The following is a 12,510-nucleotide window of genomic DNA, read 5'->3' on the forward strand; positions in this document are numbered from 1 at the left end:
AGAATTCAAGTTCAATTCGAAACTGGAAGTAGGCTCCATTGGTTGCCATTGACATTCGATACCAATGCGGATAATTAAGACAATTAAGTGCTATGGCCAGAAATAGTTTTCCCCACAACCACGTGGCTGCATCAAATGATTGTAAAATTGTATTCCGACTCAATTTTGCATTTTGCAGCTCTTTGAAATGAAGGCACTGGAAGGTTTTACTATTCTGCTCGCATTAGCGAGAGTTATTCCGCGGATCGAGGGCTGCATTAGGGTTCCACCGGGAGTCACAGCAGCCAAGTCACCGGTGGATGATAACTATGTGCTGTCCGTAAACGGAAATACGCAGAGTTATGTGCCCGGTCAAAGGTATAATGGTGAGTGATAGAGCTGCTTTAAATTAATTTAAATTTACAAATTTCTAGATTTTTCTTTCTATTCTCTAATCCACCCTTTTGCTCGTTTTCAGTTAGCCTCAGTGCATTTTCTGGCTTGACCTTCATCAGCTTTATGCTGGCCCTGGATTTGGAGAGTGGTGACGGCGATGGTGACGCCAATGCCTTGGGCACCTGGGAGATCGCCGATCTCGCCGAGACCCGTTTCAGTCCGCGCTGCCCAAATCTGGTCGAGAACACCAACACGAACGTGAAGACACGCGTGGATGTGTTCTGGGTGGCTCCATCGAGTCCGGGACAGGGCTGCATCCTGCTGAGGGCTACGGTGATGCAACATCGGGATGTGTGGTTCATGGATGATGGCTTCCTCACCAAGCGAATGTGCGAGGAGGAGGTGGACGACATTGACACCCAGCCCAGCATCGTGGATCCCTGCTGTGCCTGCGACGAGGCGAAATATGAGGTGGGATTTTTTTATCATATTATTATGATGGTATTAACACCTCCCTACCTCAGCTTACCTTCGAAGGCAAGTGGTCACGCCACACCCATCCCAAGGACTTCCCAGCGAATAGCTGGCGCACCAGGTTCAGCGATATCATTGGTGCCTCGCACACTCTGGACTACAGATTCTGGCAGTATGGAGAGCTGGCCAGCGAGGGGCTGCGCGAGGTGGCGGAGCATGGCTCCACAAGGACCTTGGAGAGTGAGCTGAAGGATCAGAGCGAACACATTCGCACGATCATCAAGGCAAGGGGCATTGCCTATCCGAATGTTACGGGCAAAACATTTGCCGTTTTCCGCGTGGACTCCAACCACCACTTGATCTCCCTCGTATCAATGGTGGATCCCTCTCCAGACTGGATCGTTGGTGTATCCGGCCTCGAGTTGTGTCTGCCCAACTGTTCCTGGGTGGAGAACAAGGTGCACAACCTATATCCCTGGGATGCGGGCACCGATAGTGGGCCATCTTATATGGTAAGACGATGTCCATGATTTAGTCTTCTAGAGAGTTAATCACGAATACTTTTCAGTCCGCTGACCAGCCACAGGTGCCTCCAGATGTAGTTCGCCGCATCAAGTCCAATTTCCCCAACGATCCCCGTTCGCCCTTCTATGATCCCACTGGTGCCCAGATGAAGCCACTGGCCACCTTGCACATCAACCGAAGACGACTCTACGAGAAGAACTGCGAGTCCTCCGATTGTAAGTGAAATGAAACTATATATTTTGTGAATATAAATACTACATAGTTTAATCCTGTAGCGGAACAGGTGCCGCCGGAGTGCGCCACAAACTCGTGGTCCAGATGGGATGAATGCACCACAAAGTGCGGTCCCGGCAAGCAGTACAGGATCCGAGAGTTCAAGAACCCTGCACTGGCTTCGGTAATTAAGACGACATATATAACTTGGATCCCATACTATATATACATTTTGACACCATAGCGTCATCGTTGCAACAATGCCCTGCGTGAGGAGAAGAACTGCGTGGGACACAAGTGCGCTGGCTTCAATGAGGAAACAGCTGAAGGCGGCGAGCCGGAGGTGGCACCACCACCAGGTAGCAGCGACGATCCCCAGTGCGGTCTGTCTGACTGGTCGGAATGGTCTTCGTGCACCGTGACTTGTGGAACCGGCGAGATGACCCGATCCCGGCACTATCTAAACAAGAAGGCCAAGAAGAAGTGCCAGAAAGCGAGCAAGGCGCGTTTGCATGAGACGAAGATCTGCGAGGCCATGGAATGCGGTGGGGACATTGAGAACGAAGGTGGTGCTGGAGAACCGGAGGAGGAACAGGCCGGTGGCGACGGAGGTGGATCCGCTGAGAAACGCTCCATATTCCGCAACTTTGAGAGTTACAGTCAGCATCGGGAGGATTACATACCACCGGTTTGCGGGGTCACTCCATGGTCGGATTTCTCGCCGTGCATGGGGCCATGCGGTGGACATGGAAAGCGGCAACGTATTCGCAAGGTGTGGAATAACAACCAGGTGTACGGAGTAACGGATCCCAATGATGACGGCCAGGATCCCTGTCGACACATCAAGCTGCACGAGGAGGTGAACTGCACCAATCCCAGCTGCGATACCATCGTTCCCGGCTTCTGCTACGACGAGCTGACCGACAGTCCGTGTCGGGATAACGATGTGGCAAACTTCTGGTACTACGACCATGTGAGTGACCAGTGTGCCATCTATTGGTCGGATCGTTGCGATACAAATCGCAACAAATTCAAGTCGAAGGAGGAGTGCGAGGAGACATGTCGTCTGCCGCGCCACAAACAGGAACTGCAGCACGATGGTATACCTGCCATTGATTGTGTCGTCTCCGACTGGGTGTCCCACAGTTGCAACGCCTCCTGCGGCGATGGCTTCCAGTTGCGAACGCGTCGCGTGCTCCGTACTCCGAAGTACGGCGGAAAGCCGTGTCCCAAGCATCTGGTACGTTTGGATCGCTGCTACCAGCGGTGCGATGACATGTACTCCATCAGTGGACGGGGATTCGGAGAGCGAAGGCATGTGGTGAGAGCTCCGCAACCGGAGCCGCAGGACGAGTGTCGCTACTCGGAGTGGTCCGCCTGGACACCATGCACCGCCACGTGTGGCGATAATGCCGTTCGCCAGCGCACCCGAACCCTAATGAACACCGATCTGAGTTTCAAGTGCAAGGATCGCGTCCGCATGGAAAAGTGCGTGATGATGCCTTGCCTGCTGACCAGCAACGATGATCCAGAGCGGTGGTGAACATACCATTAACTGCTACAAGTATTAGTTCTAATCCAACTATGTAATCATTACCAATGGATATCGTTAAATATATGAAACATTCCAGACTACCTACGCTAGCTTTTTCCCGCCACAGACAATAAAACAGAATTGTGTTCGCGTGGTAATTTCAATTCCGATTGAGTTTAACCTTGACCCAGTTCCATTAAGCAAACTGTGGCCAGTTTACGAGTGATTTTTCGCCGGGTTGCAAGTTCAAAGAACCCGGGCACAATTCATCAATTGAAAAGCTTGCCATAAAAACAAACCATTCCTAATTGACGACAACTCAATCAAGATGCCATAAGCTGTCAACACCGAGAGCGCCATTTAAGGGATAATTGATAAATTGGAAATGCTCATCAATTAATGGAGATGGCTACCCATCCGTTTTGGTCAGTCGTCGTTGAGCCTCGACCCAGTACGGATCGCTAAGATTGAGAAGAGATGCTCCGCCATATCGTGCTCCTCATTCTGCTGTCTTCCGAGGTCAGAGGAGTCTGCAATCGAATACCCCAAGGTGCCAGTGGCCCCCGATCGCCTGTGGATGATAACTTCAAGATCCTGATCGATGGCAATCCAGAGACCTATGTGCCAGAACATCAGTACAATGGTGAGAGTCTCGAGTTGCCTAGAAACTTTCACTTCAACATTTATCATTATAAGTTTCGTTATCCTGTCCAATAAACATGAAATTCGTGAGCTTTACCTTGGTGGTCGAGGCTGAGGATCCGTCGGCTGCCTTCAGTGGTCAGGATATGACCGGTCACTTTGAACTGCTGGGAGTCGGAGACACCCGCTTCAGTACCAGTTGTGAGAACATGGTGGAGAACACAAATACGAATGCCAAGATCTACATCGCGGTATCCTGGATAGCACCGCGTAATCCGGACAGCGGATGTGTACTTATTAAGGCTGGTGTGGTTCAACATCGTGATGTGTGGTTTCTGGACGATGGCTTCCTGACCAAGCGGATTTGTCCCGAGGAAATCGACGAACTAAACAGCTTAACGCCACCCTTGGAAACCTGCTGTGCCTGCGATGAAGCCAAATATGAGGTGGGAACCTCTTCTCAACTCTTGGTTATATTGTGTCTAAAGTGACGTATCTCTTAGATCGTTCTGGAGCGAAAGTGGGCGAGGAACACCCATTGGAAGGACTTTCCCTCTGAGGACTGGCGCACACGCTTGGGCGAGGTGATTGGTGCTTCGCATAGCCACAGCTATCGCTACTGGACCTACGGAGGAAGAGCGAGCAAGGGCATGAAGGAGTTGGCCGAGCACGGAGCTACACGTACCCTGGAGAATGAGATCAGGGAGAACACTCAAGTCGGTAATCAATTTTATCGCATTAAATCCACTTCATCATGTTGTTTCTAACAGAATGGCGAGGTGAGGACTATTATAAAGGCTCCGGGAATTCCCTATCGTCCGAAAACATTTGGAACAACCTTGGCCAATGCTCGTCTGGATCCAGTACACCATCAGATCTCGCTAGCAGCCAAGATTGATCCCTCACCCGATTGGATACTGGGCGTGGCTGGACTGGAGCTTTGCCTGAGCAATTGTACGTGGCTGGAGCGAAAGGTCTTGAATTTGTATCCCTGGGACATCGGTACCGATTCGGGACCATCGTACATGGTAGGTGAACCTAGCTTGGTATGAACTATATTTATCTTCTTTAAAGTCCTCAGATGAGCCACAAGTGCCGCCGGATGTGGTGCGTCGTATAACATCGTCGTATCCCAGCGACCATCGTTCGCCATTTTACGATGAAACCGGTGCTCCAATGAAACCCTTGGCCACGCTCTACTTGACCCGGAAGAAACTCTACATTAGGGAGTGCGAAGAGGGTAAGTGATCTTTATTGTAATCACAGTAAGTCCTGTTCGTAATCTTTAGTATTAGTTCCCCAGGAAGGACCGCTGGAGTGCGCTGTACACCCTTGGAACGAGTGGACCAACTGCAGCACGCGATGTGGTCAGGGCTACTCCCAACGTCAGCGTAGCTTCAAGAATCCCAATCTAGCAGCCAACTTCAACTGCGATAGGCGCTTGGAGGAGTTTCGCCAATGCCAGGGAACCCAATGTGGGGCAGCTGAGGAGGAGCTGGAAGGCGAGGAGCCTGGCCTGGGCATGGAAAACCCCCCAAGTGGTGGCTCAATGGCCGAGTGCCAGCTGACCAACTGGGGCGAGTGGTCACCGTGCTCAAAGACATGCGGCAGAGGATCCTCCACTCGAACCCGGAACTATTACAATCCGCAGGCCAGGCAGCGCTGTTTGTCCGTGATGCGAATACCGCTCGAGGAAACTCGCGAGTGCATTGGATCGGATTGTGGTGGCACCATTCCGGATAATGGCGAACTCGATGGCTTTCCGGAACCAGATGTGTTCGGAGAGACTGATCAGGACGGTTACATGGGCAAATCCACTTCTTGGAACAGTAATCAGGAACATTCCAGTCTCGGATCGGGCAACCAGGCGTGGAATAGAAAGCCCTACAATTTATGGAAAGATAAATCTCCCTCCAACCCCAGAGATAACGCACAGGAGTCCCCAAATTTACCGCTCGATCAGATAGAAAACCCACAGAGACCGGCGTATAATCCATCGGACAACATGGGTGGTGGTTATGCCAAGGGCTTTCCTCCGACAAATAGCTACAGCAATGACAAGCTTGTGGGCAATAGACCCGGCTACAATGACTTCAATTCGGTCTATAACAATAAGGACACTTACAATGATTACACTACTCCTAGCTTCACACCTCGCACTCCCTTTGCAGGTCGGTATCCCAGTCAGCAGGAGAATGTGGAGGGCAATAGCAACGATATCAATGGCAACTATAATGTCGTTCAGGATTATTGCTTTGAAAAGCCATATGCCTCGACGACTCCCTGTTTCGCCAAACCGGTGGTGGAGAGTAATTACTGGTTCTACGATCACGAAGATCACGAATGCAAGATCTTCACCACGGACAACTGTGATCAGAATAGAAACCGATTCCGTACCCTGACGGCCTGCGAGGGCACCTGTCTGCAGCCCCAAATAAACATGGAGCGATCCGAAAACGATGCCATGGACTTGTACGGAAGGAGATCCTACGACCAAAAGCGAACGAGAGGTGGACCTTATGATCAATCGAGTGGAATAGGTTATGATCAAACAGAAAGTAGATCGTATGATCAAAAGGTTGGTAAATCCTATGATCAAACATTTGGTAGATCATATAATCCAAGAGCTGGTAAGTCCTATAAGCAAACAGGAGGTGGATCCTATGATCAACCAGAAGATAGGTCCTATGATAGGTCGACGGGTAGAAGCTATGACCAGCCAGAAGACAGGTCCTATGACTTATCAAGAGGAAAAAGTTATGATCAACCGGGAGGAAGGTCCTATGATCTAGCAGGAGGTGGATCCTATGGAGAAACAAGAGAAGCAGGTGATATTGGAGAACCCATGTCTCAGACCAGGAGCAGATACGACACATCCAGACGCGGTCGGTATGGCGGCTGAACAAATTAAAGCATTTAAGTTGCTTAAATTAGAAGAGAATAAATATTAATTTATGGTATAATCATGTCTAACTCCATGTTTGATTCATTATTGCTTCAAGGCTATCTGACAGTCGAACCAAAATACTACGGCGTTACTTTTGCTTTATTTATGAATGCACTTCCATCCAACGAGATCCAATGGATTGAATTCTCTTTGAAACGGTCTTTAAGAGCTGAAATCTTACTTTTTGGCTTTCCTGCATCGTCGACTGATAAGAGCCCGACGGATTTGAATCAGTGGGTCAGAAAAACAATACGCTCTGTCTTATCGGTGGCTTTTGTCGGCTCCGAAGCTTCTCTTCTCGCCGTCTGGTGAACTAATAGTTCGGAATCTTCGCTCAGTTTGCAACAGTTGCTCGCGTCGAATGGTTCTACACGGTAACAACGGTCTCCTATAGAATAACAAGAACATGTGGTGGTCAAGTGGTGCTCCTCTCGTGGAGCTACTTCTGCTTGGGTCCCTGGTGATTGGCAGGGTCAGCTCCTTGATTTGCACGCGCCGCCCAACGAACACGGGCTCGCCCAAATCTCCGGTGGATGAGAACTTTATGATAAGCGTGTCGGGTAATCCGGAAACGTACATTCTCGGCCAGGAATACAACGGTGAGTATGGATGGGTTCACTGGCCTTGCGCTTGAACTTCGTGGGAGATTGTCGCTAGCATGGGACTTTCGGATTATTCTAAGGCTGAATTCGCGCAATGTTTATTGTTTAGTAAACAAAAAGAGGGGCTTATCACGAAACTTTGCAAATTCGTTCGAATTCAAGGTCGCCGCCGATAAGGGCCCGGCTTTGATTGTTTCCAGTTCTGAGATTTAACTCGACTGGGCATTTCTCTTTCAGTCTCTCTTAATGCCTTCAATGGCCACCGCTACATCAGCTTTATCATGGCACTGGAAAACGAGAATGGTGACTTCAGCTACAACGATGACTTGGGTCGCTTTGAGCTTAGCGACATGATTGAGACCCGGTTCAGTCCGAACTGCATCAACATGGTGGAGAACACCAATACGAACTCCAAGACGCACATGCACTTGACCTGGGTAGCGCCCAGTGAGCCGGGCAGTGGCTGCGTCCTGATCCGGGCCACAGTTCAGCAGCATCGGGAGGTGTGGCACATGGATGATGGCGGTTTAACGAAACGCATCTGCGAGGAGGTCACAGATGATGTGGAGAGTCAGCCAACTGCTCCGGCGGCGGTGGATGTGCCCTGCTGTGCATGCGATGAGGCGCGCTATGAGGTGAGTCCGTACGGAATGACCAAATTACCTTCTACAATTCTCCTCTCATTAGCTTATATTTGAAGGCGTCTGGTCCAGGAACCTGCATCCCAAGGACTTCCCCACTCGAGGCTGGGAGACTCGATTCTGTGAGCTTCTGGGAGCCGCCCACAGTTCAGATTATCGTTTCTGGGAGTCCGGAGAACTGGCCAGCGTGGCTATGAAGGAATATGCGGAACATTGCAGTTCGCGTCTGCTGGAGCGAGAGTTCAGCATCAATTTTCGGGTGACTCCATGCTTGGAACGATTGGTAGGAAGTACTCTATGTTACATCTTCCCTCTTACAGGATCAGAAGATACGGACGATAATCAAGGCACGGGGTCCATCGTATCCCAACATAAGCAGCAAGACGATGGCCTCGGTGCGAGTAGATCCCATTCACCACATGGTGTCCTTTGCCTCCAAGATAGAACCCTCTCCCGATTGGATTGTGGGCGTCACTGGACTGGAACTGTGCCTGCGCAACTGCACATGGATGGAGGAAAAAGTGATCAACCTATATCCGTGGGATGTGGGCACAGATTCGGGTCCCACCTATACGGTATTTGGAAATTAATAGATGTTCGGTTAAACAAAATAATTCACCTTTATTTTGATAGTCATCCGATCAGCCCCAAGTTCCGCCAGATGTCATTAGACGCATGCGTTCCGACTTTCCGAACGATCCGCGCTCTCCTTTCTACGACATATCCGGAACTCCCATGAAACCCATGGCCATTCTGACGGTGAAGCGCCAGCGAATCTACGAGAGAAGATGTGCAGATGAGGACTGTAAGTGGGATTTTAGTGAGGAAGACCTTAACAAACTATATCACATTCCCAGCCAACAACGATCCCGATGTGCCGCGTGAATGTTTCACCCATCCATGGTCCAGTTGGAGCGACTGCTCTTCCAAATGCGGGGTTGGCATGCAGTATAGAAGACGTGTCTACAAGCAACCAGAGCTCGCAAGGGTCTACAATTGCAATGTGGCTCAGTATGAGGAGCGCGAGTGCCAGGGCGAGATGTGTGGTCAAAACAATCTCATGCGGGAGACGGAGGAATTTGAGGACCTGGAGCTAGACCCAAGGAGGATTGGTTATCAACCGTCCCAACAACGTCGTGCCGAATGCGAACTGAGTTCCTGGGGCAGCTGGAGCCCATGTAGTGTAACCTGTGGCGATGGTTACGAGATGCGCCAGAGGCAGTACCTTAATCCTGAAGCAGAGTTCGAGTGCCAGGGTGTGCATCGCATGGAGCTGCAGGAAACGCGAAAATGCTCTGGTCGAGCTTGCCTTGGTAGCTTACCAGGATCCTACAGCGCCGACATGGATAGTCCCTATGGTGGGGCTTCTCCAGGACGCATTGGAGGTAATATGTATGGGCCACAAGTTGAACCAGAGGCAGAGAACTTTGGTGACTACGATGACTCACGAAATGGAGCAGTTGGAGGATTCGAAGTGGGCAATCTTAAGGGTAACACTGGCAACTGGGCCTTGAACAGGCAAACAAATTTGGGAAGAGATGTTCCGTCGCTTAGGCCCACAAAATACGATAAAGCCCGCCAGCAAGCAGAAAAATCAGAACGACCCAAGTGGTCGTCACGTCTCGATAATCCGCGCTTGGAGGATGTGGAACGAGCTCCCTGGCAGCGTCAAAGGCCCTCAAACAAATACGGCTCAATCGTAGAGACACCCGAAATGGTTTCGCCAAGGGAACAATGGCAAAGGGTAAGCAACTTCGGCAATCCGGACATGTATACACCTGGAGGAGATGTGGACCCCTCTCTGTCCTACCGCTGCTTCCAAATGGTTCAGACGGCTCAGCCACGCTGCCACGATCAAACTGTTACGGGTCAGTTCTGGTTCTACAACTTCTGTGCGGATGAGTGCATGCTGTATGCCGCGGATCAGTGCGATCGCAATGTGAACAAGTTCAGGCGGTGGGAGGATTGCGAGAAATGCCGGCTGCCAGAAATGGCTGCACTGCAGCAGGAGCACACCAACTCGCCCCAGTGCGAGGATTTCCGTGCCATATGGCAGACAGAGCAGCAGGCTCGGGAGGAAAAGCGGGCATCAAGCCGCAGGAGAAACTATGCCGGTTCTAGATATCGGATTAGAAATTAATTCCACATTTAGTTACTAGAATATACTTACCCAGAAATTTCGAGCCCTTACCACTAAACTAAACATTTTTCATTTGTTGTGTTAAATGGAGATGCCATAAGTGTTCTAAAACGTTTTCTAAGGTGTGGTCATCGAAATCTGCATGCTTAATATTAATCGTCTAGCTTTTATAGTTTCCGGATGGATCCTGATCAAGAATATTTATCTCTACTACCTGTCACATATTTTCAATAATCTAGTTGACCATATTAGTCTACTAGTAGTGGGTATACAAATATAAATTTATTTATAGAAATTAATATATAATAAATGTGAACAACACAACTAGTTCCTTAGTTTTTAATATCATTTCTAAAGACGTCCAAAATCATATTGAAAGAATCAAATCGATTGTTCGTATACTTTTTACAAATGCGTACCGTTTTTTACATTTTGTATATTTGTACAATTTTTTGACTCTTACACAGTACTTACAAGTTTTTCATTAGCCTACACATTTTTTTCACATTAGCGTAGGGAATTCAAATAAAAAATTTCATGACAACATGCCCTTTATCCCAGAATGGAGCCTTGGAATTTGCACTTTTTTCTAGTTTTGTACTTCTGATAAGCATATCTGCGTAACTCGAATGACTCGACCTTTTCTTTGACCTCTAAGGAAACTAATATCTGAGCTTAAAACTTTTTATATTATATTTATATTACTTTAATAAATTAAACCCTTAAATAGCTCCATTTTAAACATTTATTAACAGACATTTTTTGTATTTCCATAAACTAATAACGGACTTTATTAATTTAACTATTTTCCCATTTACAGTTTCCATTTTTCCCCTTTTAACCAAAGCCGAAAGGAAAGTCACTACACCATGAATATCTCTTTGCAATTCTGTGCCGCTTTCTACGGTTGCAACATATTCTTGTGCCATGTCCAGTATACCGGCAGCAATATTTAGGATAGTAAGCGTATGAATGGCTGACCAAACAGCACACCAAGAAGGCAAACAGGAGCCACTAAAGGGCACAACAGAGCACTTCACTTACTTGTAGTTTCATCGTGATAGCTCTCTTAGGAACTGAAGTCGATTTCGAAGCTCGGCTTCTAAAATACCCAAGAGCGATAAGCTAAAACAAAATACACAAACAAATTTTTAGAATTCGTGTGTCACGCGAGCAATCGATTTTCTATGTTTCTATCGGTTTACTAGAAGTCGTTTTCTACAATTGTGATAAGAATATGAATGTATACCAGCGCAACTAACTCTTTAGTGTAATTTCTGAATTTGACAAATATCATATGGGAAAAACTTCCAAATCGATTCTTCTAACGTTTTTTACAAATGTTTTAGAAATCATTTGCTATTTGTTCTACAAATTTTTTACACATTTCTTGCAAATTTGTATCATAAGCCACACATCTTTTTCGCAAAAGCTTACAGATAACCATGAAGCGTATTAAATTACAATATTTTTGTTTAAGTACTGAAGCTAACAATGAAATCATATAAAAAAATACATACGAAATGAACCGTTTCCACAACCAATCTTTCAGAATAGTTGCTATATGTTATTTCCAAACGGAGTACACGTTCATGTACATACATATGTATATATATTCATGATCTTCAGTACTTTCGTATGAAAGGCGAGATGTAGGAGCTATAAAGTCTAGGGTGGACTTGTTCGTATTATAGAACAATTGACCTATGGAATTTCCATATTGTGAGCTTAGAAAGTCCCTGATAAGCTTAAAAGCAGAGAAAGTCTGGTTAATCCGAATGACTCCACTTTCTTAGTTAGTTTATATTATAATTAAATTATTTTGGTCATTTAATCATTGTATGAGCTTTATTTCAAACATTTATTAACAAGCTTTAATTGTATTTTAATAACAATATATATATATATGTACATAAACCATATTTCACTTTTATTCACATTTAAATCATTTATTACAAACATTATTTGTATTTTTATAAATTTACTTTTTCGAATCGCATTTTCTTATTTTCGCCTCCTAACCATATTGGAAAGGGTTTCCACACCATGTATGTCGTCGGCTTCTGCAATGATGTCTGTGGTGACTGCATCTATATATTTTTATACAACGACCATGACGCCAAACATATTTTTTACAACAACATTTACTTGCAGCGTTGCTGACCAAACAGCACACCACCAAGGCAAACAGGAACCACTAAAGGATAAAAAACATTTTATGCTTTAATATTTTTTAGCAGAACTCTTTACTTACTTGTAGTTTCATCGTGATGGCTCTCTTAGGAACTGAAGTCGATTTTGAAGCTCAGCTTCTAATATACCAAAGAACGAAAAGCAAAAACAAAAAACAAAATTTTAGAATTCATGTGTCATGCGAGCAATCGGTTTTCTATGTTTCTATCGGTTTTCTGAAGAAA

At 46.9% G+C, this 12,510-nt stretch overlaps 3 protein-coding genes and 1 long non-coding RNA gene across 4 annotated transcripts; 3 read left to right on the plus strand and 1 right to left on the minus strand.

Moving 5' to 3' along the window:
* The first annotated feature begins 178 nt into the window (after positions 1 to 178).
* On the plus strand, positions 179 to 3,235 carry LOC117137280 (spondin-1). The gene is made up of 6 exons (XM_033298651.1): positions 179 to 365; positions 458 to 846; positions 900 to 1,361; positions 1,418 to 1,589; positions 1,650 to 1,771; positions 1,832 to 3,235. The coding sequence occupies exons 1-6, from the start codon at positions 188 to 190 to the stop codon at positions 3,128 to 3,130; spliced, it is 2,622 nt and encodes an 873-aa protein (XP_033154542.1). The 5' UTR covers positions 179 to 187; the 3' UTR covers positions 3,131 to 3,235.
* Positions 3,236 to 3,381: 146 nt separating this feature from the next.
* Positions 3,382 to 6,699, plus strand: LOC117137279 (spondin-1). Its single transcript, XM_033298650.1, has 6 exons — positions 3,382 to 3,764; positions 3,818 to 4,209; positions 4,267 to 4,479; positions 4,534 to 4,791; positions 4,838 to 5,003; positions 5,059 to 6,699. The coding sequence occupies exons 1-6, from the start codon at positions 3,599 to 3,601 to the stop codon at positions 6,663 to 6,665; spliced, it is 2,802 nt and encodes a 933-aa protein (XP_033154541.1). The 5' UTR covers positions 3,382 to 3,598; the 3' UTR covers positions 6,666 to 6,699.
* Positions 6,700 to 7,116: 417 nt separating this feature from the next.
* LOC117137587 (spondin-1) lies at positions 7,117 to 10,417 on the plus strand. The gene is made up of 6 exons (XM_033299095.1): positions 7,117 to 7,309; positions 7,550 to 7,947; positions 8,000 to 8,212; positions 8,274 to 8,528; positions 8,587 to 8,758; positions 8,811 to 10,417. The coding sequence occupies exons 1-6, from the start codon at positions 7,117 to 7,119 to the stop codon at positions 10,091 to 10,093; spliced, it is 2,514 nt and encodes an 837-aa protein (XP_033154986.1). The 3' UTR covers positions 10,094 to 10,417.
* A 1,661-nt stretch (positions 10,418 to 12,078) lies between these two features.
* On the minus strand, positions 12,079 to 12,457 carry LOC117137174. The gene is made up of 2 exons (XR_004459135.1): positions 12,348 to 12,457; positions 12,079 to 12,290 (listed from the first exon to the last, which is right to left on the minus strand). It is a non-coding gene; the product is annotated as an uncharacterized LOC117137174 (long non-coding RNA).
* Between the last annotated feature and the right edge of the window lie 53 nt (positions 12,458 to 12,510).

Source organism: Drosophila mauritiana, chromosome 2R (assembly GCF_004382145.1).
Source record: "Drosophila mauritiana strain mau12 chromosome 2R, ASM438214v1, whole genome shotgun sequence".
Lineage (NCBI taxonomy): Eukaryota > Metazoa > Arthropoda > Insecta > Diptera > Drosophilidae > Drosophila > Drosophila mauritiana.